The sequence below is a fragment of the Artibeus jamaicensis genome, unplaced genomic scaffold, assembly GCF_021234435.1.
Source record: "Artibeus jamaicensis isolate MK-2021 breed Jamaican fruit bat unplaced genomic scaffold, CSHL_Jam_final contig_464, whole genome shotgun sequence".
Taxonomy (NCBI): Eukaryota; Metazoa; Chordata; class Mammalia; order Chiroptera; family Phyllostomidae; genus Artibeus; species Artibeus jamaicensis.
The window spans coordinates 10,161,547-10,189,345 of NW_026521842.1; the positions used below are offsets into that span (position 1 = coordinate 10,161,547).

Sequence of the window (27,799 nt, forward strand, 5' to 3'; positions counted from 1 at the left end):
ACTGACCACAACCACACTGTCTTAGAATGGGGACGGGCCATTCCGGAAAGACCAACGATATGGCAAGGTGAGGACAGAGTGTCACCTGGGATCGGCTGACCGGGAGGCTGAAATCCACTACAGGAGTGAGCTGCCGATCAGTCAATCGATCGTGACGACATGATGAAGCCCCAGTAAGAGCTCTGCGCCCTGACGTCAGGCAGGCATCCCCGAGTGCTGAGCTCCAGACTCAGTGCCACACGTCAACACCAGGAAAGCGATGTGTTCTGACTTTACGGGAGGGGACAGTGGGCACTCTGAGTCTGCCACTTTCTGTGGGCTCGGCCTTCGTGCATCTCTCCCTTCGGCTGATCTGAACTTGAATCCTTTCCTCGTGATAAACGGTAACTGTGCCATAACAGCGTGCGGTGCATTCTGTGAGTCCTCCCAGTACGTGACCCATCCTGAGGGCGGTTTTGGGAACCAGCTCCCCCCAAACTTCAGTTGGTGACACAAGTGAGGACCGTCTTGGAGATCGAGCTTTCCAGCTTGCAGTTGTCCCCTACATCTCCCTGGTACCCCACTGAAATTAGAGCCACTAACTCTGCCTCCAGGGAACGCAAACCTCTCCCTGCTGTCCTGGCCTGCGGACATCCAGGATCCATGTGACCTCTCTGAGCTCCAGTCCCATCAGCACAAGGAGGATTTGAGTAAGTTACACAGTCTCGGGGACGAAGGTATTACGGGACTTAATTAAGGCGATGACTGGGGAAGCTCTTTGAGAAATCTACCCTTCTCTTCCAGTGATAAGATATTAAGAACTACTGCCACTATTATTCAGGAGTTTAAATGCTTCAGAATTATACTTTCCCCATTTTATTGTATTTCTCACGGCCAGCCAACTCATCTCGTCTCCATCGGCAGGTGCTGAAATTATGTCAGCTAGAACTTTCATTAGCAAATGATTTTAGTCACTGCAAAGTAACAGCAAAACAAATGCAGCATTTTGACGTAGCTGTATCTATTCTGGCACAGTGCGGTTTCGAGGCTAATGTCTTTTCAAACAGCTCTGTTTTGCCTGCAGACTTGAATACCCTCATTATAGTGTTTGAAAAAAAAGTTCCCTTATGTTTTTTTAAAGAGCGCCATTCTTCAAAAAGATGTCAAGAAGCTCTTTTTTCCCCCTTGCTACAAGGTGTAATGTAGAGATAAGCACAAAATCTGGTTGGAAATGTGACCTATATTGGACTGGCAAAGCTTAATATCAAGCCAACAGCTAGTGTGGGAGCTGGTTTTGTCCTACCTGGCTGCTCGTATTTGTAGGAAAGTGCCACATATTATTCGTGGATGGTGAGAGCAATTTGGAAGTCAATAATGGTTTTAAAAAATTGCAATCATTTGCTCATAGGGTTCATCAGAGTTTTGAGCAAGTCCCTGGACTTCCTCATGACAGCCAAAGCCAGGTCTTTCAGAAAACATTTTATTTTCACGCTCAGCGTAGTAAGTAAAGTCATGTTTTGCAGATGAAATGGTGCTGATAATAAAAAGTAGGTCACACTTTCTCTATCTCTGACTCTTTACTTTCTCTGAAAGACAAAGGAAGGTTTCGAAGATGTGATTCAAGTCAGGGCAAGCCTCTGACCTCGGTGTTCTTTGCACTCTGAGTAAAATTTGGAGCATTTCAATCTGGGTTAACACTTAATGAGGGCAGGGAACATGGAAACAGTAACTCTGAGGGCTGGGGTGAGGGTGCCGATAACAGATCATCCAGACTTTGGGGGAAAGTAAGAACTGTGGGTTCAAAAAACTGTTGGTACCTATGCCCTTAAGATACGGGGCAGCAAGGTAGGAAAGAGGCGTAAAAAAGAAATGTCACCTTCGGAACCACAGGAGACAATATTATTGTGGACATTTATTTACTCTTCACTCCAGACAAAGATTTCATATCCCTGTCTAGGAGGGATGAGGTCCCTTCCTCGAGTCAATGAAACAGGGCTGAAATGACAGGTGTCCATTTTAGGAAGAAGCTTTGAGAGCTTGTCTTGTCTTTTTCCCCATGGAATGAGTCCTGGAGAGATGCTGGATCTGGAAATGGAGAAGATGAAGAACAGAGCCAGCTCTTGGTGAGTCTGGACTGTGCACAACCACTTACTCTTTGTCTTTGTAAGCCATGGAGATTGGGGGCTGTTTGTTACTGCAGCATGCCTAGTCTGTCCTGACTGATGTGGTGCCCCTCAGTTCTTCCCTTCTACGAGTATGAGAAGGAGGGAAACAGTAAGTATGCCTATGTGTTCACGGGTCCGTGTTTCTAAATCATTGTTTAGACTAGGAGTGGGCACAGACATAACCAGAATCAACAGCATAGGCCAGACTGTAAACATAGTGGCTCGTACAGTACCCCCAGAGTCCCGGTGTAAGAAACTACAGCCCCGTAAAAGGAATGATGGCTGTTAGGAGACAGTGATGGCTTTCAAAGAGGATCTCCCAGTGATGATCTTATGATACACGGTGGAGCCACATGCATAAACACAAAGACTCTGGAGTCGACGGCCTGCATCCAAATTCTCTAGATAAGTTGTCTCACTTCCCCGAGCCTCTGTTTACTCACCTGTAAAAGTGGGCTAATAAGGGCACCTCTGCCACACAGAACCGACGAGGGGAAGATATAAATTAATGCACACAAGGAAACAGCGCAGAGTCTAGACACACAGAAATCACTCAGTGCGTGTTGGTCCCTGTGGTCCCTGTTCCTGCTGTGATTCATGCCACTGCTACTACTTCTCTACCGCTGAGCTTAGTGGAGGCCTCAGGTAGCTTCTTGATTTGGGAAATGACAAAAAAGAACAGCCCCTTGGCTGCTATAGCTCGGACTGAACTTAAACTTGCACAGGAAGTATCGTCATGACTGTCTCTACCTTAGACTAATGATCTTTTTTCTGCCCTGGGTCCAATCAGAAAGCTACAATCTTTTGGCCACATGTCACAAAATTGACTTTCCCTCTGGATTCCTGTGGCAGCAGCTCTGGGAAGACAACAAGAAAGCCGCGTCTGGAAGCACCGATGATGTAGGACCAGAAAAAGGGAGGAGAGAAGCCAGTTTAGGTTCCGTGACATAGAGCTTCGCCAAGCATCTTGGCATGTCTGGGCGCTAATTTCTTAATCTCTAAAATGGGGATAGCGAGAGGAAGGTTCCCTAGGGCCTGTGGATACAATGGCATATGGCCTATGTTCATGGAGGAGCTGATGCCGTAGACCTCAATCAGCATTAGCTGTTACGATCACTAGTAATAAAACTAATAATACTGTAACAACACTGCCTGAAGTACCCAAAACATCAGCCAGCATACTATAGCTCATTGTGGAAGGAAAGAAGTCTTCATAGAAGCCAGCCTGGCCTTGTAGGGGTCTCTGAACACGTTCATAACAGACACAAAGACTTGGGCCCTGCAACAGAGAATGACCGAGCCTGACTCTCTCCCTGCCAGAAATGACCATCGGGGGACTCAACAGAAGAGGAAGCCAAAGACGAGGGAGGTTTTGTAGGCACACACAGAGAAAGGGCTCTTTAGAAAAGAAAAATAGGAAGTGGGTATATGATCCCACTATGTTCTCAGTATTTCTTGATCTATGTATATTCTTTGTTCGATTTTAGGGCTATCATTAACATTGCACAATATGGCCTTTCTTAATTAAGAAATGGTGCCAGGAAATAAAACCAAGGGATGACAAGAGGGAAACCAGGTCCTGATCAGTAGGCCCCTAGATCAAGCTTTACCTGATCTCCTTGCCACAATCTATATTTTTCAGTTAGTTAAGCTGCGTTGGGGTGAATTTTTCTTCCAGCTTCAATAGAAAGCATCCAACACTGGCAGCTCCACACAGTGGGAAAGGGAAAACTATTTTCTTGACTCTGAATTGTTACAATTGGACATACTTTCTCAGAATCTACCAGAGATTTAGTTTAGAGTCTATCCCAGATGTGAGCACTTTGGCTCTTTTCAAAGGTGTGGATATTATGATGGTACTTGTCTCCTTGTTCATAGGCAGAGTGAACATTCACCCCTTCTGGTCCGAGACAATCCTAATTTATGCCTGCTGTCCTGGAATAATTATTTTTAGTGTCTCCTTTTACTTTATAAAATCACCAAGATTGACTAAATAGTAAATTATAAGGTTACCCTACTCATAAGGCTCCTTCACAGAGTATTTTTCCCTTATGAGTAGAATTCCACACCCCGTCCTCAAATTCCTTTCAGTGATAATTGTGGCTAATTATACTCAGCAAATAATCTCATCTTGCCAGTCTTCCCATGTTTGACTTTTGGAGGATTAATCACAGCTTTCTGCTGTCGAACGAGGTTCTTGAGAGTTTGGTATTATTGTTTTATCTAAAGGAACCCCCTCTGAAACAGGGCCCCCATCCATCATGCCTCCTGTGGTAGAAAGAACTGATTAAAACTTCCTGGCCTGCAAACATGTTTGTTAACATGTCGCTTCCTCCCTGCCGTCAGCAGAAGGCCTTCCTCGCCAGTGTATTTCGGATGCTGCGAGGGGCATTGTTTTATCAGGACGGAGGGCCATCCACGCGGGGGGACACCGGCCGGCACTCCGACCAGCCCTGTAAACACGGTGATAACATCGTGTCTGCACGCTGGGAGAGGACAATGCTCCCGAATTCCCTTTTCCTAATTAGAGTCTGAAACAATAGGTGGGAAATATGGGGTCCTGCTATCATTATCTATTGGCCTTCATTTCTGGGCATTGATTGAGCTCAGGGTGTTTTGTGTGTGTGAAGAAATAGCAAATTAAAATTCAGACTTCTCCCATTCTTCTTCCTGAAGTGTTCATCTTGTTATAAAGCCAGGGTGACAGAGATTAAAAATCGGAAGTGGAAGATTTGAGAGTTGTATACAATTGTGAACCATACCAAGTTCCTTTTCGAAATTATTCCAATAAGCACATGTTTGATCAAGGCAGACAATGGGATGTCAGCTTGTGAAGAGATTTTTTTTAAAGAATTGTTTTGGTCGGGGAGAGTCGCAGACCGGCACCTTCCCCAAAGGGTGGGCGCGCGGTTTGTCTTCCAAGCGGATGAATGATAGATACATCATTGGTTCCTCTGCTAACAGGAACCAGCAGCAGCACTGGGTCACTATCTATCTTAAAACGCCCCCTATGACATTCGGGCTAACCTCCTAAGGTCCTAGCTCGGGGGCAACCCTCACCGGCTAACAAATGCTCTAGAGAACAATAAACAACCTAGCCTCTCACAAAAGGGGTCTTTTGAATTGCAGATATACAACATTGGGTTCTTGTGAACTCAACCGGCCAAGATGAAGTCCAGGTAACTAGGTTCCATGCTGAGGGTCTGGAATGGTTATGTAAAGGAAACCCTCTCACCTGTACAAGCCCAGGGAATCTCAGTTTGGTTTTGGGTATAATGGGAGGGGCATGAAGAACACTGGAGAGCCATTTTTTAATCGCAACAGGACCCCGAGCTGCCGCTCAGTCCCCACTGCACATGTCTACCGTAATAAACGTCAGAACAGCTAGTGCATTCTTTTACTGATTTGTGAATTTACTTACGTGAGGAGTCTTATAAAATTTCAATCTTCTCTTTATTATACAACCTTCCACCATCTGGTAGACCCACCCAATCTCCTAGCCTTCGCTCCCTGACCTTCTCAGTTCTCGAGATCTTATTCCTTACAGTTCAGCCACCCCCTCTCAGGCCAGTGACCCAGAACTTGTCACCACCCAGATCTTCTCCACATTGGAAATCTTACATCCCAAGCTCTCATCTTTTGACGTTCCACACCTGACCTTGGACAACCAGCCCTATCCAGATCTCATCTTCCTCATGGAGGGAGGTCTGGTTAGTGGAATTTGCCAGCAAACCACTTACCAGCACCTCTCTACTCTGCTGTGCCTTCTCCCTCTGCCTGCGAAGTGCCAGACTCTGGCAGCTCAGAGTCAGACGTGTCTTCCTTCCCCTACACAGCAGCTGCAAAAGCCAGATACCACTTGTGACGACACTGCTCTTGAATGGAAAGATTCCACTTCCCGGGCTTCATTACTGCATCTAAGATACAGGGGGACACACTGTGTGGGCCTTCAGGAAAGTCTCCTTTAACGGGAGAGGACACGCCCATCTTTTTTCTCCCTCCTCTTTCCTGTCCCCTGAAATGGCTGGTGCTCAGGCAGCCTTCTTGACCCATAAAAGAAAGCTAAGGATAAGTAGCAACTAGAAGTGTCCCTGATAAACATGAAGCCATCACACAGCCCTGCGTAGCCTCTTGACATTTATTATAAGATAATAACGCAAATTCCTATCTCATTTATTTTAGTGGTTTTTTTTCTAAGTGCTGAAGACATAAGAGTGAACAAGACAGATGAGGTCCCTATTCCCTTGGGGCAACAAAACCAATAAATAAGCAATGAGAGGATGCACAGGTGAATAGATCATGGTATAAGATAATGGTAAGTGCTAGGAGGGATGAACAGAGGGATGAAATGCACAGAGGGATGAAGCACAAGAGAAAATGTGGATAGTCACTTTGGACAGGATGGCCAGGGAGGACTGCCGTGAGGTCATAATGTACCCAGAGCGGAACGGTGGGCTCATATTCCACTTTCAGATTCGACTGGCAAGCCTCAATCTCTTAGGCTCCTCAGATGGGCTGGCAATATCAGTGAACTTTTGGCTACACTTTCTTGTCAAAAATAGCAGTATGAGCATGTGTGTTAGTTACGGTCACGCTGGTTGCTGTGATACCATGGGAGATTGATTGCTCACATAAAATCCAAAATTAGTATTCCTGATCAGTGGGGTGGCTTTGCTCCATGCAGTGACTCAGGGGCCCTGGCTCTTTACATCCTGTGCTCCACCATCTTTAACGTGTGGCTTCCAAGCTGGTAAGGTAAGGCAATTGATGTCCTACTTCTCTCTCAGAGAGTGTTGTGCATGGCAGGTGTTAATGTGTCAGTCCTAGAAGAGGCCAACGTCCCTTCCACAGATATTCCACTGACTAGGGCTCAGTCACGTGGCCACACAGAACACTGGAGAGGCTGGGAGATGGAGTGTAGCTGTGAGGCAGGAAGTGAGGGCAATGGCTTGGTGATGTGCTCAGGGCCTCTGCCTGCTTGAAGCAACAAGCACCCCTGTCAGGAGAATAGTCACAAGTCCTCTCCCCCGAGCTTCAGGGTCTTGGGCACCCTTACAACACCTTGGCTACAGCAATTCTGTGACCACAAACAAAATCCATTCTGGCAGGATACAACATGGGGGTGTTGGTTGTGGGAAGAAAAAGCTAGAGCTGAAATCCAATGGGTTAATTCACAAAAGAAAAAAACACACAAAATCAGACCTGTCGTGCTCTCAGACAGCCCCAGAGCTAGAAGGCTAATCGCCCTTCTGAGACGCCAAGTTCTTTGTGGAGCCCTCAGAATGGACCGTTCGACCTTTTGAGGTTTCTCGTTGCTGTGATCTCTTGCTAATGGATAGTGTTTTCCAAGCTGATGGTGGTTTAAAAATACGGCATCTAACCAATGATAATATGTCTGACCTCTTAAGGGAGAGCCTGTGCCTCTTACTGTCTCGGCCTCCCGTCTTGGCAAATTACATAACTTGACTAGAAGTTGGTTTTAGGGAATCGATTCTACATGGCCCAACGGCTAGTCAAGACCATAAAGTTTTATGAGAGCTGAAGGGCCTTAAAGAGGGGAACTTCAATGAAAATTAAAGGGGGCATAAATAAGATGATAGAAAATAAAATCCCACAAGATGTTTCTCCCTGGACTGCCATGCTAAATTACAGTGCCGGGGAGACAGTCTTGCTGGTTGTTTCCCACAAGGCACCGAGGAAGATGGGAGAGACAGGCATTTCCTGATCACCAACAGCACAGTTGAGGGAGTTGCAAGAAGTGGTTTCAGAAGAAAACCCTTCAATCCATCCCTGCCCCTGGTAACTATGTGACCCCAGGTAAGTTCTCTGAGCCTCAGATTGTCACCTATTCGAAAAATGCAGAAAATAACAGTAAGCCCCTTGCAGCAGTGCTGTTGCAAGGACTCAGTAAAACAAATGCACATAAAATCTGTAGCACAGTCCCTGGTGCACATGGGTCTTCAATTAATATCACCATTATCACCACTGTTAATAATAGAAAAGGCTTAAAACCACTTGAGGCTCTGCTTGGTTTAAACAAATAAGAGCTAACATTTTGTGCTGACTCTGTGCCAGCAATTAGTAATGGGGTCATCTTCACTTACAGATGAGGAAACTGAGGCTCAAAGACATTGAAAAACTTGCCCACAATAACATAGCTAATAAAGACCATATTGGATTCAGTATCTAGATGGTTTTTGACACTAGAAGTCAACTACTACTATGTCCAGTGTTCTCTGGTGTGAGTTCCACAGACCCATCTGGGTTGCTTGTTCATAGCTTAGATTTCCCACTCTCCTTCTGTGCTGAATCCGAATCCCCGGAGGTGGGGACTGGTTAGCTTCATGTCTAATAAGCTCCATCCGGGTGGTTCTTGCACACAATGAGCTTGAGAACAATTGGTGCTGTAGCATTTCTTGCAACACTGCACTTGGGGAGAAACGTTCCAAGGACTCCTATTTTGTTAAATTGCCAGAGGAGTTGCCCATTTCTCTCTTTATAACTCTTCCTACTTCTTTATCTTTCAACCAGTGTTGTTTCTGGCACTTTTGTGTCTGCACAAAAGGCTGGAGTACATGAAGCAAGGCCATCAAGGAATAGAAAAGATGAGTTCTCATGCCTGATAGAATAGTATGAATATATGTTTTACAAATTCATGATTTATTGTAAAGGTCAGCCATGCAGTGACATGGGAACATGCTCCCATCGGGGATTAAGGTAGTTGTGATGGGTAAAGTATTTTGAATGAAAATCATCAATGTTGTTCTGAACATGAAAGACCTCAATACACTGCACTAACAGTAAATGCACTTGGGTCCAGTACGGAGAGATGAGGTTCTGCTGCAGTAAGGAACTGCTCTCCCAGCTCAGAGACTCAGCACAGCAAAAGCTTATTTCTCGCTCAAACTACAAGCCCAGAAGAAGCTGGCAGAGAGCCTTGTTTATTTTAATCCCTCAGAGACCCTGGATGAGGAAGGAAAGGCCCATCTCACCAGTATGTCGGTGATCATATCGTTAGGCATAATGAATCACCACGCTCTGGCTTTTAAATCTCCCCATCTACAAGTTCTGTCCAGAAAAAGTCCAACCATTGTTAATATAAGAGAACAGCTTGTGTGACATAGATGTAACCTGGCAGCCAAGGAGAGTGGACCAGAATGCACATGCGTGAACAATGATGACTTCACTGTGCTAGTCAGTGGGGGTGGTAGACACTGTTGAATGAGCACCTGTACTGTGTGGCCATCACATGCAAAATGACTGAGTAGAACAACAAAACTGCATCAAATTTTGTGATAAACTTGAACATTCCTCCACAGAAGCTATTTGGATGATCCAGAAGGTTGCAGCTATGGGCAACTGGTGATTGGCAGCTTCGTCATGACAATGTGCCCACTCATGCATCACATCTTGTGCAGAGTTTTTTGGTAAAATATCAAGTCACCCAGGGGACTCAGCCTTCCTCCAGCCCAGATTTGGTGCCCTGCAACTTCTGGCTTTTCCCAAAACTAAAATCACCTTTGAAAGGGAAGACATTTCAGACCATCGATGAGATTCAGGAAAATGTGATGGGGCAGGTGATGGTGACTGGGAGAAGTGTGTGAGGTCCTAAGGCGCCTACTCTGAAGGGGACTGAAGTGTCATTGTCCTGTGTACAATGTTTCTTGTATCTTGTGTCTTCTTCAATAAACGTCTCCATTTTTCACAGGACATGGACAGGCCTTGTATGCCTGACCTCAAAGAGGTGAAGAAAGGTGATCGTGGAAGGAGGCTAGAAGAACATCTGAAACAAAACTAAGGACTCCCATACTTATTTAAATACAAACAAACCAATCAATAAACCAGTAAGGAAAAAAGAAAACATAAATGATTGATATCTGGATTTCTTAGGCAATTAAATCAAATGTAACCATGCACTGCAAATTTTGATTCTAATATAAAACGTAGGTTGAATTTCATTCTTGTAGAACCTTGGAGGGAAGATAAAACCTCAGAAAGAAATAACATTAATAGTAGTTTGATATCTCATCTTGCCAAACCAGTACCTTGGAGATACACATGCCAGGCTCCGTGTGACCAGCAGTAGGTGTCATTATTCCTAGACAGTCACCAGCCTCCTCATGCTCCTGTTCTCCTGGCTCTTCGGATGTGGGCAAAGCTGATACGTGGAACGATCCACGTGCCTCATTCAAAATGGGTTGCATGCAGTTTTGTTTGGAGAATGAACTACATGCTCTTGGTAAGAACTACATTGGAGGGACAGGCACAGAGGCTGATGAATGTCAAGATCACATCCTTTCAGAAAAAGGAACTTGTGATGAGGTTTCTGAAAGGGGACTTTCACCTCAGAAGAATTTCACTTCCAGAAAAGCCTCAGCACTGAAAAGCAGGTTTCACGTAGACACTAAAGAGGGGATGAACCAGCCAGAAAGCACTCAGGACTCGCAGGAGGACAACAGTGGCTACCTTTCTGGCCGTGAAATATGGCTCCTGTTTTGACACTCTCGTAATAGCATGGATGTTCACTTTCCTTGTTTCCGTGGGGTTTATGGGCCATAAAGTTTAATAATAATCTTAACAGCTGAACAGAGAGTATACGAGCCCTGAAGGCCACTCTCACCAAAGGGGATCTGGCTTTTCAGCACCCTCGCCCTGGGCATCTTGACACGCACAAGTGCCCATCTCTCACTGTGGGCCGTACTGAATAACCACGTGGTAAAAGGGACACAAAAGCGTGCTTGTTTGTAAATAGCAGAGCTGGCACTAGCGTGGCCTTAGTGGTGCTTTGAGCTTTGGGGCACTGGAGATTACAAGGCCTACTTGCATTGCAGTGTGGGTGGGGCAAATGTCACAGTGTTAGCATACCAGGCTTGATCCAAACAGCTGGATGCTAGGAATCAACTCTAAATTCCTTCCCAAAGCCTCCAGAGCTGTGCATGAGCGGCCCCCGGCTTCCTCTCCTTTCTCCTGTGTTCACGGGGGTCCCAACCCACAGCCCCTGTCCTGCCATAGTTTCTCCCGCCTTCCTCAGATGGGCTCCATTTCATTCTCGCCCTAGTTCAAGGGAGCCTGCTCAGAGGAGCCCTCTAGACCCCGTCTGCAACAACACCCACCTCCCTCTATCAACTTGCCCAGTTTTATTTCCTAAATAGCAGTTTTTACCACCTGCAAATAGCTTATTTGTGTACTTGTTTATTCACACACACACACACACACACACACGAATGAGAGCATTATGCAATCCAGAAGCCGACCTGTTATTCCACCTGACACGGGGTCAGGAGACCTTGTCACAGAAGAGCTGAAGGACTTTGGGAGGTTAAAGTAGGTGCACTCCCATAGATGATGGAGTAAGTTCCCTGCATAGCTCCACAAACCTGGAGGAGCCACAGGAAACCTCTGCCTGCCCAGAGGCTGACCAGAAGGTTCTGAGCTCTTTATTTCTCCAGGTTCTCCCCTCACCCCCTAAAACATGGGTATGTATCTATTTCTCTTCAGAAGCAGTGGACCGAATGGCAACTGGGGCCTGGCTTTGCAGAGGACAGCTGAAGGGATGCAAAAAGCAAGATACCCCACAGTAGGGCTCCCGGATAGGAGGGGCCTGGACACTCTCCCTGGAGAGAGAATGCCAGCTTCTGGGTGGGGAGAAGTGCAGGAAATCCTTATCAGGCCATATCCACATATCAAAGAACCCTTCCCGCTGGGCTAGCTTTGCCCAGTAACACAGCACCTCAGTCAAGGCCAAGAGGGTTTTCTCTGGAGCTAAATTCAGCGTTCCTCCCACTCCTCTCTAGTGGAGACAGAATAACTGTGCTAAAAAGTCACCAGGATGCAATTCACCTCGCTGGTGGCTTGCTATCACTCTAGCTGTCCCTAGATGGCTGAAGCTTCCCTGAGGAATAACTCTTTGGTATAAGGAGTCATCATTCTCAGACTCCTGACTCTGCCCTGGGCCAGGAACCAAGGATACAGAGACAGGGATACTATAGTCTACATCATTCATTCATTCACTTGCCCATCCACCATTTCCACAAACATTTATTGAGTCACTACTAAGTTCCCAGCACAGAGCTATTCCTCCTTTCTCTACCTTGGAGACTTTAGTTACTTAACTATATTAGAAGAGGAGTCTGGGATAGATGAGATGCAGGGGGTGGTCCAACACTAATCATCTGGGCCACACTTTGTCAGTTTTGGTGGAAATGTGTTTGACGCAACTGATGCGGTTCAGAACAAGCTGCCCCAAAATACGGCACCAGGGCACACTAAGTATTTCAAGTGCAAGGGGTTTGAGGAAACGGCAAAATAGGAAAGTCGTTCTGACTCCACCCCCCTTCTCATGAAACTCTCACATTAGAGGGGCTCTCCCTGTGCCCCTAGAAAAGAAACATCTTTGTTTCTGAAGACAAAGAGACTCCGGAGGAAAATCCTAAGGGTCCCCTAGTTTACTGCACCTACTCTGCCCATATTCCTCCTCAGCTGCCCACTCTTCATCAAACCCTGCGTGGACCCACGCGTGCCCACCTTTTGTTCAGGTCTCCATTTCCTTATGAAGGCTCCACATCACATAGAACGTATGTGCAATAAATCCATATGCTTTTCTCCCATTAATCTGTCTTCGTCAGTTTAACGTGCAGACCCCGCCAGGGACCCTAAGAAGGTTGAAGAAAGCTTTTTACTCCCCTACACAACTAACATTTAAAATTGAGAGGTCCTTGACCCATCTCCTTAAGAAATTCTTTTAAAAATGAATTTCATAAATAGGATGCTATTCTTAAAGATGGCTCACATCTTTAAGCTCTTGGCTCATCCTTTTATGAAAGGAAACATTCTTTAAGGGGGCCACCAGCAGTCATTTGATTTACTAAATTTTGCTGTATATAACATACAGTTTTTTTGCCTAAATTTTTGAGGGAAAAATAAGGACCCACATTATACATGGGTAGTACTAATTCTGTATCTACATAAATGGTTTTTATTCTTTTATTTATGCTTATGCATTAAAAGGGTAACTCTAGAAACCAGTAACAATATCCATATGCAAAATAATACCCTTTATAATACAAACAAGTATCTAAATATAAATAAATAAATAAATAATTGGATCAAAAAATTAAAATGAAATATTTTTTTCCTGAAAGTTTGGGCCAGAAATGTGGGTGCAAATTATACACGGCAAAACAAGGTAGATTTCTTACTTTCTTTTCTTTTTTAGAGCAGAACTCCCTCTCCTAGATTTTTTTCAAGTTGGAAGCAAATAATGTGTGGAATTAGCATGTGATTTGTCTTTTCTCTGGGAGCCTGCCATCAGCTTCATGTCAGGAGCAGGGGCTTGGAGCCCAGGAGTGCGGTCCCTTACACAGGGTCAGTCCTGGGCTACAGCCACTGAAGACCTCCTTGCATGGTATTCTGAAGTTGAGCCCCAAAACAAAAGTCTCAAAGATTCATACTTCCAGTTAAAACAAGCAAGCAAAAAAAAAAAGAATTACACTATATCTTATGTAGTTGCAATAACATTCTAGAATGAGGTGCTATATTGGGAGGTAGGGGGAAAATGAGAAGTTGGAATACAGAGAACCAATGAGAACATCTAACAGAAAAGAGAGGTAATACCAAAAAAAACAAATTAATTTTTTAAAAGGAGAAAAAGACAGTTATTTCCTTTCTCCACTAAATTAAGAATTAAGTGACACGGATCCCAAGGAAGACAAAATGGCCAGATGAAAAGGTCCCAGAATTTTAGAAAGCAGCAAGTAGAGGGTGATAGTTAGGGTGACAAGATGTCCTGATTTATGCCCATTGTCCCAGTATAATTACCTGCCCCCTTCCTTTCTCAAACGAATCTGAGTTTGAATGATTAATTACATGGTCATTCTAATCAGAGCACAGACACCTGTGAGGAAGGCTGAACTTGATGAAAGAAACATGTGGTTTTTTCATAACCTACCCAGGAAGGCCATTTACAAGATCATCTAAAACGACATTCGCGACTTGTGCTTTAAAGAAAAGTCATAGCAATAGTTTGACTTTGTGTCTGTTACCAGTCTAATGACAATTTTCTACAGAAAGGTTTTCCCTGGTCCCTACTTTTAGGAAAGAGAAAATGTTGACCAATAGGATTAAAGTGTCCTGTTGATATAATGGTTATAGCTTATGTGTTTTAACCATTTGCCAAGCTCGGAGAATCTCCACTCATCAGCTGTGTGGCCTATGTTGCATCCGCAGGGCCCTCTTTGTAAAGTGAGAATAGTAACACTAGTACCGCAGAGCTCTGAGAACTAAATGGAACACTCCCCAGGGCCCAGCACCATCACAGGAACCCAAGGCAGGACATGGCAGATACTAACAGTTATAACTTTAGGTTATCCCGAATCTCAGCATCCTGGTTACTATCGAGCTCATTTTGCAGTTAAAGTAGGTGAGCTCTGAAAAGTGAATAATAAAGAGTGAGGCAGGGATTGAACCAGGTCAGACTCTGGGGGTCCCTTGTCACTTCCCCAGCTTCCACAAAGGTTTCACTGAATTAACAACTGCGTGAAACACAGAGCTGGCGTGTTGGATAAATCTGTGCATGCATCAATAGTAATAGCAAGAAACTTATAGGTTTAGGCATTTTTGGAGTAATTATTGGCTAATAACCACCGTCCAGGTGGCATGCTAAGCCCGCATGCTGCATTTTAGTGTCTCTGAAACTCAGATGCACCAGTGAGATGGACAGTACTGTGGCCTCCCGCTGCTGGGGTTGAAGGAGAAGCAGAGAAGGGAAACATAAAGCCAGAAAAGCAACCAATAAACCGTTCCTCATAGGCTTACATTTTGTAAACATCAAGCTTCTGGAATCAAGTATCATCTATAAAAAACCAAAAACCTTCAATAACTAAAAAAATACTACTGTTGGTCACTATTGATCTTTTTTCCCTCCCCTCATTCCTCAAAAGCTAATGCAGCAGGTTAGAAATTCCCACAGAGCTTCTTTTCTGTGCACCTGCTTGAGGGGTAGAGCTCTCTGGTTGGAGCTGATCTCTCTCGGCCCTTGGTTAGCACTAGTGCCTGACCTGTTTTGTACCACACCAGCAGGCTTTATAGATCCTCTTTGCACTGCATTCCAAGTCCCCCCATGCCGTCTTATTCATCTGGCCTCCCCAGCATCTCTTCCTGCACACAGTGAAGTTCTCAGTGTTGAATGAACAATGATCACACTAGACAAATTATGTTACAAATGCCCTTCACCTGACAACACTAGAAAGGAACTTGCAGGTGACCTGCCCACGCTCTTTCTTTTAGGAAGGAGGAGATGCAGCTGGAGAAGCTATGTGCCCGTGTGCCCACAGTGAGGTCTCCTGGTAAGTCCCGAAGGGCAGCTGTGGGACTGTGAGCCCTGACCCAGCAGGGACTCCTGCTTTGCAAGGCACTGGGAGAAATTCGTCCAGTCCTTACTCACTTTTCCCTCATTCTTCAGTCGGGAAGCTAAAATTAGATGGAGGGGAAAAAACAACCATGCAAATGAAGGCTGAGACTGGAGGGGGAAAAAAGCACAACAGATTTGCTTTCATTCTTAGAAGGCAGTGGGTGGGAAAGTAGATTCCCACTAAGCAAAGCACTGGCCTTTTTCACTGAGCAGGAAATACTGAGTTGCTTTGGTCTTGTAGTCCCTGCAGAGCCTGGCCTGATGGCTTAGCCATGGCATGTGGGTCACAGCCCAAGAGAGCAAGAGAGAGCATTTGGAAGCTGGTGTCAGATTTTGTGCTGGGGTGTAGCTCTGGCCCAAGCCCCCGCTGCAGTCACTGGGGAAGGCCTGATACGCTGCAGGCGAACAAGCTGCCTGACATTCTGAAATGCCTTGACCCCTGCTCTTCACCCACCTCTTGACCTTGCCGTCCCTCCCTGCCCCACATGGAGCTGTGGGGTGCAAGAGGCTTCCAATGTGAAGAGAAAAAGTCGCCGTCCCCTCGTCCTTGAGGTAATTAATCAGTGGTGACTCTTCACTTGGTGAATAATATTACTCGGAGCACTTTTCCTCCCTGCAATATCAATTATGCGCTGCAGAAGCAGCTCCGACACAGATACAAAGGGCCGTGGTGGGGTTTCATTGCCAAGTAACAAGGCTAAGTTGTTGACACGGTGCAGCGTATAAGAGTGCTTCAGACGTAACTGGTAACTGCGTGTGCTCCCAGACCATCTGATTTTCAAGAAGAGAAACATCTCAGGTGTTTGCCGTAGGAGGTACAAACTGCCGGCCTACCCTGAAACTGGTGGCAAACACGTAGGTCTACACCAAGAGGATTTCCCGCTCCCTCATCTCCTGCCTCCCCACAGTGAGGGGCACTGCTTGCTTACGCCACTCAGATTTGTGGGTGATGCTTGTGGGAATTCCTGTCACCCCTTCATTGCACGGAGCAGTGACAGCATTTGATTGTACACTGGGGCTTAGAACACCGACTACCAGCTAGTTTGGGGGCAGGGTGGGGGCAGAACAAAGAGAAAATGAAGAACAGAAGGAGAAGAGGGAAGAAGGAGAAAAAAGAATAATCCAAACAAACATTCCCTGTTCCTATTTAAGTAGGGCTCTCTAAAGATATTCCATAATGTGTTACATTCTAGAACTTTCATGAAATAGTCTGTCCTTGCAAAAACATATCCTCTGATCATTTGCACTCCCACATTCAGCAAAACAAAGGTGAGCCTTTGGATCGTTGCTGAACCCTTTCCTTCCAAGTCCATCTCTTCACCACTGTGTCTCCTTCCTCTCTGCAGTCATCAGGGGAAGGGACATGAGTCTTGCACTTTGGACTCTGAAGCCCAGGCTTGAAGGAGAAATTTGGAGCTTCTAGATGTAAATAAACTCTAAGAGAGGGGTTGGATCTGAAAAGACAGGGGTGCCCCACTCTAAGGAATGAGTTCTTTGAAACTGTAAAATAGGAACGTTTGCGAAAACCGGAACTCTTCTAGGGAGGTTAACCACTGGTCCTCTTGGGGTGCGAATGCTAAAGAAAACATAAAACGGATTTCTATTACAGCAATCTCCCGCAGTATAAACTGTTCTCTGTTAAAGAAAAATGCTTCTGATTAAAAGTGTAATTTTATTTAATATCCTTCAAATAAAAGAAGAGAGGCTATTAAGTTAGTACGAGCACCATGAATATTATTGAAAGCAGCACTAATAGAGTTGTTTTTATGATTCCATTTATTCAAAATGAAAAATGGCATTCACCAAACATAGGATCTGATGAGTAACAGATTTATAAAGCAACCAAAGAGGAAAGATGAACTGGAGAGAAAATCTATTTTGATTAGATGATTTTGTGGTCTGTGTGCTGGTTGCAGATAACCTGACAGCCACAGAACACCCTCCTGGTCCTCCAAATAAAGATGCCTGTTCAAAAACTCCAGTGAGAATAGGAATGGCTGGGATTTTCTTGAGAGCTAGAGAGCATCTCTTCATTTTAAAATATTACTTTCCTAATAACAAAATGTCTCCTATTTAAGGAGAAAAAATACAAATTACTCAGGGGCTGAGCGGATTACATGCATAGTTTTTTACGACAATAACATGCGTCCTTGAGAGACAGTCGTTGGGGTGGAGGCGCGATTTGGGCATGTTCAGTACACGGGGGGACCAGGCTGGGGGCTTTCCCCTTCGGTGTTGCCGACACGAATCAGGAGAAGACCAGACTTTAATCTCGTCGTTAACAAGAGTGCAGATCTCCTCCAAGGTTTATACCCCTCACTGGCAAAATGGTGAAGGGTTTGTTAGTGGATCTTTCATTTAAAAACTAAATAAATAGGCCCTGGCTGTGTAGCTCAGTTAGTTGGAGCATCATCCTGATGCTCTAAGGTTGCGGGTTTGAACCCAGGTCTGGGCACATACAAGAATCGACAAATGAATGCTTCAATAAGTGGAACAACAAATCTCTCTCTCTCTCTTTCTCCTTCTCAATCAGTAATAAAGAAATAAGCGAATGAACAAATTAAAATGGAGAGAGAGCAGCAGAGTGCTCTGCAGGAATAAAAAGGCTGGGGGAGGGTTTCTGAGGTGCGCATCGCCGTGTTGGTAACCCAAAGAGGAAATATAAGCTTAAAGTCCTGAATTTAACAAACCTAATTATCAAGGCTTAATTAGTACCAAGGGTACAGCTTCATGGAACACCTGCAGACTTAATTTATGTCCTGACAGAGAGGAACAAGTGTTAATGGGCTGTATTTATGTTAATACCTGAACCCTAGGAGCCAGTGGAATAAAACAGACCATGCACCAGTTTTCCAAGCTACAGAACAACTCTAGATTTTCATCTTAAAGCTAGTTTCTCAGGGATCATACAGATCTACTTAAACTTTTAAAGAGAGAAGAGTGGGATATGAAACAGTAGGTTCATTCTGGGTATCTGTGAGATGCTCCCAATAAATGAGTGGTTATACCCTGCATTGAAAGCTGACCGTGGCAGAGAGGGTTAACGTTCTCAGTGTTCAGCATTAAGTGTTCTTCATGCTGTTAAAATACAAACCCCATCTTTCCATAAATGTGATAATAGCAAGAGAATAGCTAACATTTACGGAGTGCTTACTCTGTGTCAGTCAGTAGGAGAGGTCTTTGTGTACATTTCCCAGTAACACACGAGGAAACTGACTCGGGGGAAATTCACAGCCTCCCCTGCCATGTTTCCAGGCAGCTCAAAGGATTGGAGTCAGGATCTAGCACCAAGGAGCTAAACTCCCTTCAATACACAGGTAATAGTAAGAAAACTATAAAATATAAAAACCTATATATAGTAGAACTCTCAGCAAACTAGAAATAAATGCAAATTTCTCAATCTGATAAAGAGCAAGTACTAACAACCTACAATTAGCATCATAGTTATATAGATATAAAATGGAGAAATAAGCCAGTGATGTCTGCCCTCCACACTTCTATTCAACATTCCTGGTGGCTCTTCCACTGTATTAACACAAGAAAATAGAACACCAGCTATACAAATCAGGGAGGGAGAATTAAAACTATCTTTATTTGGGGACAGAAAAGTCTTATGGAATCTTTAAAAAAAGGAACTAATAAGTGAAATTCAAAGTCACAGGATATAAGATCAACTTACTAGAACTGATTGTATTTCTACATATCAACAACAAACAATTGAAAAAAGGAATTTAAAAACATCATTTACAATAGCATAAAAGCTAAATATAACCAAAATATTGCAAGACCTCTGTACTAAAAATTATACAGCGTAACTGAGAGAAATTAAACAAGACCTAAATAAAGAGACACCAGCTCAAAGATTATAATACTCAGTTTTATTAAGATTTCAGTCTTCCTCAAATTCACCAATAGATTCAACACCAAACCAAATAAAATCTCAGTAGGCCTTCTCAAAGAAATCAGGAAGGTGATCCTAAAATGTCTATGAAACAACAAAATATCTAGAAACATCAAAATAATCTTGAAATGCAGAACAAAGTTGAAATCCTTACATTACCTAACTTCAAAATTCACTATAAAGCTGCAGTAATCAATAGGTATAGACATAAGAAAAAATAAGATCAGTGGAGTGTAATAGAGAGTCTAGAAATAGATCCACAAATATATAGCCAATAGATTTGCAACAAAGGAACAATGAACACGCAGTAAGACACTAGTTTTTCAACAAATTGTGAGGGAACAACTGAAGATATGTATGCAGAAAAGTCAACCTTTATCCGTACCTCATACCACATACAAAAATTGATTTGACATAGAACACAGATCTAAATGTACAAACTAAAACTATGGAGTGTCTAGCAGAAAATACAGGAAAATATCTTTGCAACCTTAAGATTGGTAAAGATTTCTGAGAACACAGAAACACTAACCATGAAAGAAAATAGGTAACTAGACATTATCAAGATTAGAACTTTCCACTTTCAAAGACATCATTAAGCAATAAATAAGAGAAGACACAGATTAGGAGAAAATTAGTTTTCTCCTAATACATATAACACACACAATACATATAAAAAATCCTTGTGTCTAAAATATATAAACAACTCCTACAACTCAATAATAACCCATTTTTTAAAATGGCCAAATATGTGAAGAAGGACTACACAGAAAGAAAATATATGAATGGCTAATGAGATCATAAAAAGAGGCATTAGTCATCAGGAAAATGCAAAATAAAACCTCTAAGAGATAGCATTTTACACCCACTGGAATAGCTATAATTAAAAAGACTGAAAATACCACATACTGGTGAGTATTTGAAGCAACCTGAATTCTCACACACTCCTAGTGGGAGTTTAAAATGGTACAGCCACTTAAGCCAACCATTTGGCAGAATCTAAAAGTTAAACATGCATATTAAAAGAGCCACCAATTCTACAGATAGGTGTTCATCAAAAAGAAATAAAAATAAGTGCACAACAAGACTTATGCTAGAATTGTTATGGCAACTTTATTCATGATAGCCGAAAAACGGGGACAACCCGATGCTCATGGGAAGGTGCCTGGATAAACTAGCGGTGGTATATTTTTGCCACACGACAGTGCTCAGCCTTGAACAAGAAAACTACTGATGCACACATCAACGTGAATGAATCTCAAAAACATGATATTGAGCACAGGAACACGACACACACACACACACACACACACACACAAATATGGGTACGAATTCCATTAAACAGAGTTCTGAAACAGGAAGAACTAAGTTATGGTGACAGAAATAAGAACAGTATTTGCCTGTGGGAGTGGAAGGATGTATTGGAAATGAGAAAAATGGAATTGACTGGGGTTATAGGAATGTTCTATATTTTAATTGTGGTAGTGATTCCATGGTGTATGCACCTTTGCCAACAATCCAGAAGTGTATCTTTAAAATATGTTAATTTTATACCTCAATAATACATGTATATGTGTATGTATCAATATGTTCCCTCTCTCTTCTGTCCCCCCACCCCCACACACACACACACACACACACACACACACACACATACACACACACACACACACACACACACACATATGCATTTGCCAAGACAGTCACATTACTTTACAGGTCAAGTTTGTGATTAGTAAAATATACTTCACTTTTTAGGCTTGTAATGCAATACTCAAAAGTGTTTAGAAGTTTTATTTTAAGATTACTAGTGAAATTGTTTATTTATTACTATCCAAGGAAATCATGCTTTTGAGAAGAGAATGGACTAAGGAGTCAGATGTCCTAGGTCACTGTCGAGGTTTTGCTTCTCATTACAATGTGACCTTGGGCAAGTTCATTGTCAACCTCAGCAATTTCCTTGGCTGAAGAAGTCGGGAAGTGGCCTGGTTGTGGTGGTGCTCCAGTGTGGTAACAGCTGAATAGCACAGAGTAGGGCCCCAGTAGCTATTAGCACCACCCACAGCCCATTTTCGACAACCCTGCACAGCCTGGCCTTGGGAAGCCAGTCAGTCCAGAATCCATTCCCAGGCTCATAGTTCTGAGGATGACTGAGTGGATCTACAAAAAAAACCTGGTGACTTTTTTTTTAATTAGTAAGTACATTCTGAAAATACATAATTCTTTTTAAAACATAATTTAGCACATTTTTTCCCACCAGTATTTCTATTTCCTTCTCATAAAACCCTACGTTTCTATATTTTTCTTAAAGAACAATTGCCTGCGTGTTTTTCAGTGTCTTTTCAGAAATATCTGTGGGTGATTACTCATCTGTGAAAAAGAATTTCTATACAAAGTTTGATAACTGTTCTTTTCCTGAAGGAAGTGTCAAATCAAATATCTATAGCCTGGGAGGTTAACGTCAGGACCAAATTCATGAGTTTATATTTTAGTTCAAGAGCATGCAAGGGTGATGTGAAAGCAAGACAGAGCTTTTCAGAACGGTGAGTATGAGCTTCCCAGCATGAGAGCACGCCATTCAACTTGACACTGCCAGGGACTGTGAATCAATTGACATGGTTCTTAAGGAAACTTATTTTTGTTAGACTCTCCGAACTGCCCAGCACTGCGGTACACTGAGGTCTTGTGTTCTTCCATCTACCTGACCAATGTGCCTTTTCACTGGCAACAGGCCACCCGATGGCAGCGGGGAGTTAAACAGCTGCAGTGACAGCTCTTTCCTGTGCGGGCGTGCCTTGTCACACGGGGCAGAGTTTCAATGCGGTCTTCTTCAACGGCTCCCTGCTCACATCGAAAGGTGAACAGGTCGTCTCCTGTGTACTGTGTACTGTGTACTGTGTGAAGTTGGCAGCAAGTTCAGGGTTGACAGAATGGCGGACTGGAAGAACACGAGAAATCACCGGAGGAAAGGCTGGTGGTGAGGGCGAGGCTGCTGGCGTCACCAGCACGTGACGGAACAGGCAATGTCGTGAGGTTCTGCCTCAACTGACAAGACGACACATACCTTCTCTTCCACACATCACCGTGTTCGCAGGCTACCAGGAACCAGAAAGGAAGGCGTTGTGCGTGCCTAAGACTTGGGTCCTTTTCTAAATAACACTTAATTGGTAAAAGGAAAGAAACCCACAGAGAAGTCAGGCAAATCCACTCATGAACAGGCAGCTTTTATTTCTCTTAATTGGGTAGACCCAGCTTCTTTGCAAAGTGTTCTCAGTCCGGTGATGCTATCAACTTTAAAATGTGGTTTGAAAAAGCGGATATTGCACTTTAGCACATATCTAATACCTACCGTCACAATGGAAACATTTAAGGCAAACCATTGGGTTTATTTTCCTCATCACACTGCCAAGATAAGACAAATACTTAGAACACTGGTGAGTTCTCGTAAACAGGCGCTGGTGGCATGATGGGAAGCAAGGCTCCCGGGGCCGCAAGCGAGGATGCGTAGGATCTCTGCCTTCTGCACATCAAGTCACTGGGTGTCTGGGTGGATCGCTGGAACAATGGTAATGAGAATTGGTCCAGTCATCAGTTAATTTTGGATTGAAAATTCTGAGAAGTGAGTTATGCTTGATGCTCGGTTAGTCACCAGTTTTCTCAAAAGAGGGTAATGTGGAAAACCAAAGCACGCCCATCCTAGGGTCTGAAGGTCAAGTTCATGTGCTTGTAAACATCTGCTAGGCATGGTTTCTGTCTTCTTCTTCAACCCTGTTTAGCTCTAGGGTGCCCTTCTATCCTCTCTACTCTTCCCACGGCCTCACTCAGCCTTGAGAGACAGACACACGGGTAGGCTGGGCAGGTGTGAGAACCACGCTGCTCCCGAGACACTCGAATCAGTTTCTTTCATGGAAATAAAAAGGAAACAACTGTCTTTAGTTAAAAGTTAGAATCAGGCTGACTTTGGCTATGGCAATGACTTAGGGAGAACAGAAAAAATTGGTCTCCAAACTCCACCCATGTCCAACTACCAGAAATGTTGACCACAAACAATAATTTGGATCCCACCCCCAAAAGTCTAGGACTTTATTATCTACATGTTTAAGTACCATTGCAAATCAATAACTTTGACATTCAATATTGTAGTTGGTAAAGGGGAAGGTGTCCTTTGCTCAGCTGGAGTTGACCAAGGAACCTCAATAGGCTTCAATCCGAAGTATCCTGCACACCCAACAACACAACGGTTAGGTGTGTGTATATGTGCATGTGTGGTGTGTAATTTTCTAAAATTACAAGATAAAATCTAACTTGGAAGTGAAAGTAAACATTAAAAGTTGCCACAACAAAAGAATTTCCTCTGTGGCATTCGGGAGCGCTTGGCACCCGACTACGTCACACAGACATGTGCTCAGCCAGCGATGACCTTATCAAGGAAAATATTGTGCATCAACTCAAAGGCCCTGTCGAGACGACCTGTTCCAGGCTGCTGGGAAACAGAAGATACCGTCCGAGTTCAGCTTCCCCTCACCTGTGTGAACAAACAGTGTGAAGGTTGAAGACACAGAGGCACAGAGGAAGGCCCAGCATGGAGCAGCATAGGAAGGGCATTTTCGGGAACAAGAGAGATGCTAATCAGCTCGGAGCAGTGCTTGAAAGGCCCTCTGTGAGTAGCCCAGTGTCCTGAACTAAAGAGCCTCCCAGGCAAGAAGTAAACAGAAGGGTGTACAAGACAGTGGCTGCAAGAAAACATCAAATGGCAGCCCCGTGGGGAGGCACAGAGCGGGGAGGGGATGGCAGTAGGAAGTGCCCGTGCATATGACCCCACCTGTTCTGGGATGCGTGTTTGCTTGGAGGTGGTTTCCTGAGAAGCAAAAGAAAAAGAGAAGTCAACCCTACACTATATAAAAATAAAAATATACACTGAAAATGGGGGACCAACAATGATATCCTATTCAAACTAGATACAAGAGCAGAAAGGTAAGGGGTTGATATTTTTCAACCTAGAACAGTGCTGGGGCTTGAGAGACATAAAAAAAATGTCACCCCTCATTTTAAGCATAGGATGGTCAAGAGGGACCTCTCTTTTTTTAAGTTATGGCCTTAGAGTGAGTCATTCCATTTCACTTCAGTGTCGGAGGTGCCTGGGTAACTGCTGTTTACACATCAAAATGGGGATGGGGGTCTCTCAATTCTAGAAGCTTCTCTAACCTTAAGGTCTGCTTTGAGGGCCCTTGCCCTGGTTACCTGAGAACTTCGGGGTTTCCCTCTCAGTCCCTAAGGGAGAAGTCGAGGACTTTGCCTGTTAACCAGCCTGTGAGTGTCCGAGGACAGAGATGCCACCCTAGAGGCTTTGTACACAGCACGGGGCCTGGCTTAGAAAACAGAAAGGGAGCCCCTTCCTTAGCTTAGAGCATGGATTCCTCTCCTGCATCACGCACATCCCCTGAGCACCTCTTGCCTGGTGAAATCAGACAGGAGTCGGGTTGTTAATGGACGACTTATTTTCTAATCCTTAATGTCCCACGTAATTGTCTGGATTCCACTGTTCTCATTGGTGGTAGAGAATTAGTGGGAAAGAAGAAACAATGATATCCCAATGACAGTGTTCAGACAGAAACAGAAAATATTCACGAAAGAGGAAAATAACCCATTGCATCCAAGACACACTTTTTATGTTCTTGTAGGCCTGGAAATTTTTTAAAAGATTGTCAACTTCTTAAATATCACAGATCATGAGTTCTCTAGTAGGTAAGACCTCCTCTGACCTATACTGGCCAAAAAACTGAAATGTAATTGAGAAACCCAAGTCTGCTTATAGAGTCGTGAAAATTGACTGAGAAATAAAATCAGTTATCGTTGAGGGGCTAGTTATTTTTTTCTTTCGCCGGCACCTGTAAAATTTCTACGGGGGCATTTGTGTCCTTCGAAGATTATCCAGCAGCAGGTTCAGAATCATTTGTTGTCTTTCAAGATCTGAGAGTCTTTCCCAACAAATTTAGAAAAGAAGGACATTACAGCAAACAGACAGCCCAGCTGCTAATGACAAGTACAGTTCGATAGCTTATGCCACCTTAAAAAAAGTTTCAGTAACTGAAGGTGTTCTCACATTAATTCTTTGCATCAATTATTGACAGAGAATTTAATTTAAAGGCAACTAGTCAGTAACCTAGGGGTAGTGTTTTAAATAATTTATAATTGCTGCATGGGTGTAATCATATTGCTATTGATTACGATCCAGTCCCTTCTAAGGGTCCAGCAGGTCTTATGCTAATCACTTTTAGTGAGATCACCTTTTTAACTCTGTATTCCCTGGCCACTGGAACTCATTATACAAATAACTTAATGAAGTGCAATCTTTTACAGTCCTTGCAGAGCCGGGGGTGAGGAGGAGGAAGCCATGAACTCAGGAGAAAGGCGGGAGTTGAAAGCATTATGCTGAGATTTACAGATAATAGATCCTAAATCTGAAATTGCATGTTATTATCCAAAAAGCAGATGGGCCTCATATAGTGGGGGCAGAAAACAGGGTATGTGGGGAGGAGGCAGAAAAAAAAAAAAGAAGAAATAAAAGAAGAGGATTTAAATACTGTCATTTCTGAGCAAAAACATTTAAATTCCACTTGAACTTTTCATCCCCCTGGGATCAATTTTATTCACTTTGAAACAGACCAGCAATCATTTGGGGGGACTTGGGAAAGGCAACCTGTGGTTTATGAAAAATTTGGAAGAATGTAATGCACTGTGTGTTCCCGCTCAAAGCCTCGGACAGTGTGAGCCCGAGAGGGGTTCCTCTCCCCAGCAGAAGGGGATTCAGTGGGCGGTGGAACAGAGACGCATCTAAACTCTATGATAATGGCTCTGAATGCATTTTACTGAGTAATGGCAAAAAAAAAAAAGCATAAAGCCCATGATTAACTAGACACAAGTTACTTTGAACAAGACAAAGTTCGCACTGAGGTAAAATAAACAGTGGCTGAGAAAATGATCCATAAATAGGGGTAGAGGTGATACTCGGCATGATCAGGAGGCAGGTCGTGGGGAGACTGCATTTGGGAAGTACTGGTGAGTGAGCAGACCAAATCCAGGGACCATGTTTCTCCTCCGTTTCTTCCTCTGCTCCCTTCACCCAAAGGGCAACTACAAGGGCTGGTTGCAAAGGGAAGTGGACGCTGCAGCACCATTTCAGGGAGGCCAGGAGGCCCGACACGTGCAGGCAGTGACTTGGGGAGCAGCCATCCTGACCTGGGCCGGGGCAGCCGCTGAGGATCCAGGCAGGACAGGTGGGCTGCTCAGTAAGAAAACCAGGGTTAAGACGGATGGAGAGCCAAGAGGCCAAATAAAAGTGTGTGAAGAGGGCTTTTCTGTATTTATTTTTGTTTGTGTTTATTGGTGCTTATTCTTAGGCCTCTCTTTTCCAGGCAGTCATACTTAAAATAGTCAATTTGCCTCCCTTACCACGCGCATGTATGTGTGCCTATGCATACCAGGGTGCACAAAAGCAGGTTGGTGGTTGTACGTGAAGCAGAGTTTATTCTGGTGTTCCTTATTAATCAGTGTATTACTTTCCATACAAACAACAGCAAACCTACTTTTGTCCCAGCCTGTATTTGCATCAAAACTGTTATGACACTGTTCTTGTTCAGAAAATAAAAAAAGTGTGTTGTGGGTGTCTCCACAGGAGTAATAATGTGTTTGTGTTACTTGGTTTCAGATTTCAGAAGATTTTTACTATTGAGGGGAGAGAGACAGGGGGAAAAAAAAACAAAGATCTATTTTCTGGGAAAAAAGATATAAGATGGTTTATATCTAATTTAATCTCAATAATCTGGGTGGCTGGCAAACAACGGGAGGTAATAGAAAGTTCATCCAAGGACTTTCTCCAGAGACTACAAATGAAACCCTTTTTGTTTTCTGAAGGTGAGAACAACATTATGTTTAAGGCTTAGGTGGCAGCTATTGTAATAATGTGGAACAAAACACAGACCTGCATTTGCACAAGTTAAAAGAGAGGGAAAAAAATAATACCTGCAAAAATTGTCACCTGCCCACACTGAGGGTTTGCTAAAGAACATAATTCTCACTTAAACCTAATGAAAAGGAAACAACAAATTTCTAGCTTATTCCATTTCCTCTGGGCCCGCTCAGTGCTTTCAGACTTGGCTGGGTTTTCTCCTGCGTGAAGCCACGTGGACACAGGCCAGGTCTCATGCTCACTGTAGCGCGCTGAAATATATTCGAAACTGCGAGAGTGAAGCGTAAACTGCCGAGGGCAAGAATTATCACTCGGAGACGCACAGATTCTGCTTGGGTTTCGTTTCAGTGCAGATCCTTAGATGGGGGACCCCGTTT

At 43.8% G+C, this 27,799-nt stretch overlaps 1 protein-coding gene across 4 annotated transcripts in view; it reads right to left on the reverse strand.

Moving 5' to 3' along the window:
• The window catches only part of WWOX (WW domain containing oxidoreductase), an 894,507-nt gene that overhangs the window by 242,216 nt on the left and 624,492 nt on the right, over positions 1 to 27,799 (reverse strand). The window contains exon 10 of one of the 4 annotated variants that reach the window (XM_053666611.1): positions 22,780 to 23,353. The exons of the other annotated variants lie outside the window; for them this stretch is intronic. Coding sequence (XP_053522586.1) covers positions 23,352 to 23,353 — 2 coding nt within the window. The 3' untranslated portion in view covers positions 22,780 to 23,351. Of the gene's footprint in view, positions 1 to 22,779; positions 23,354 to 27,799 lie in introns of those variants that run through there. 4 annotated transcript variants of the gene reach the window in all.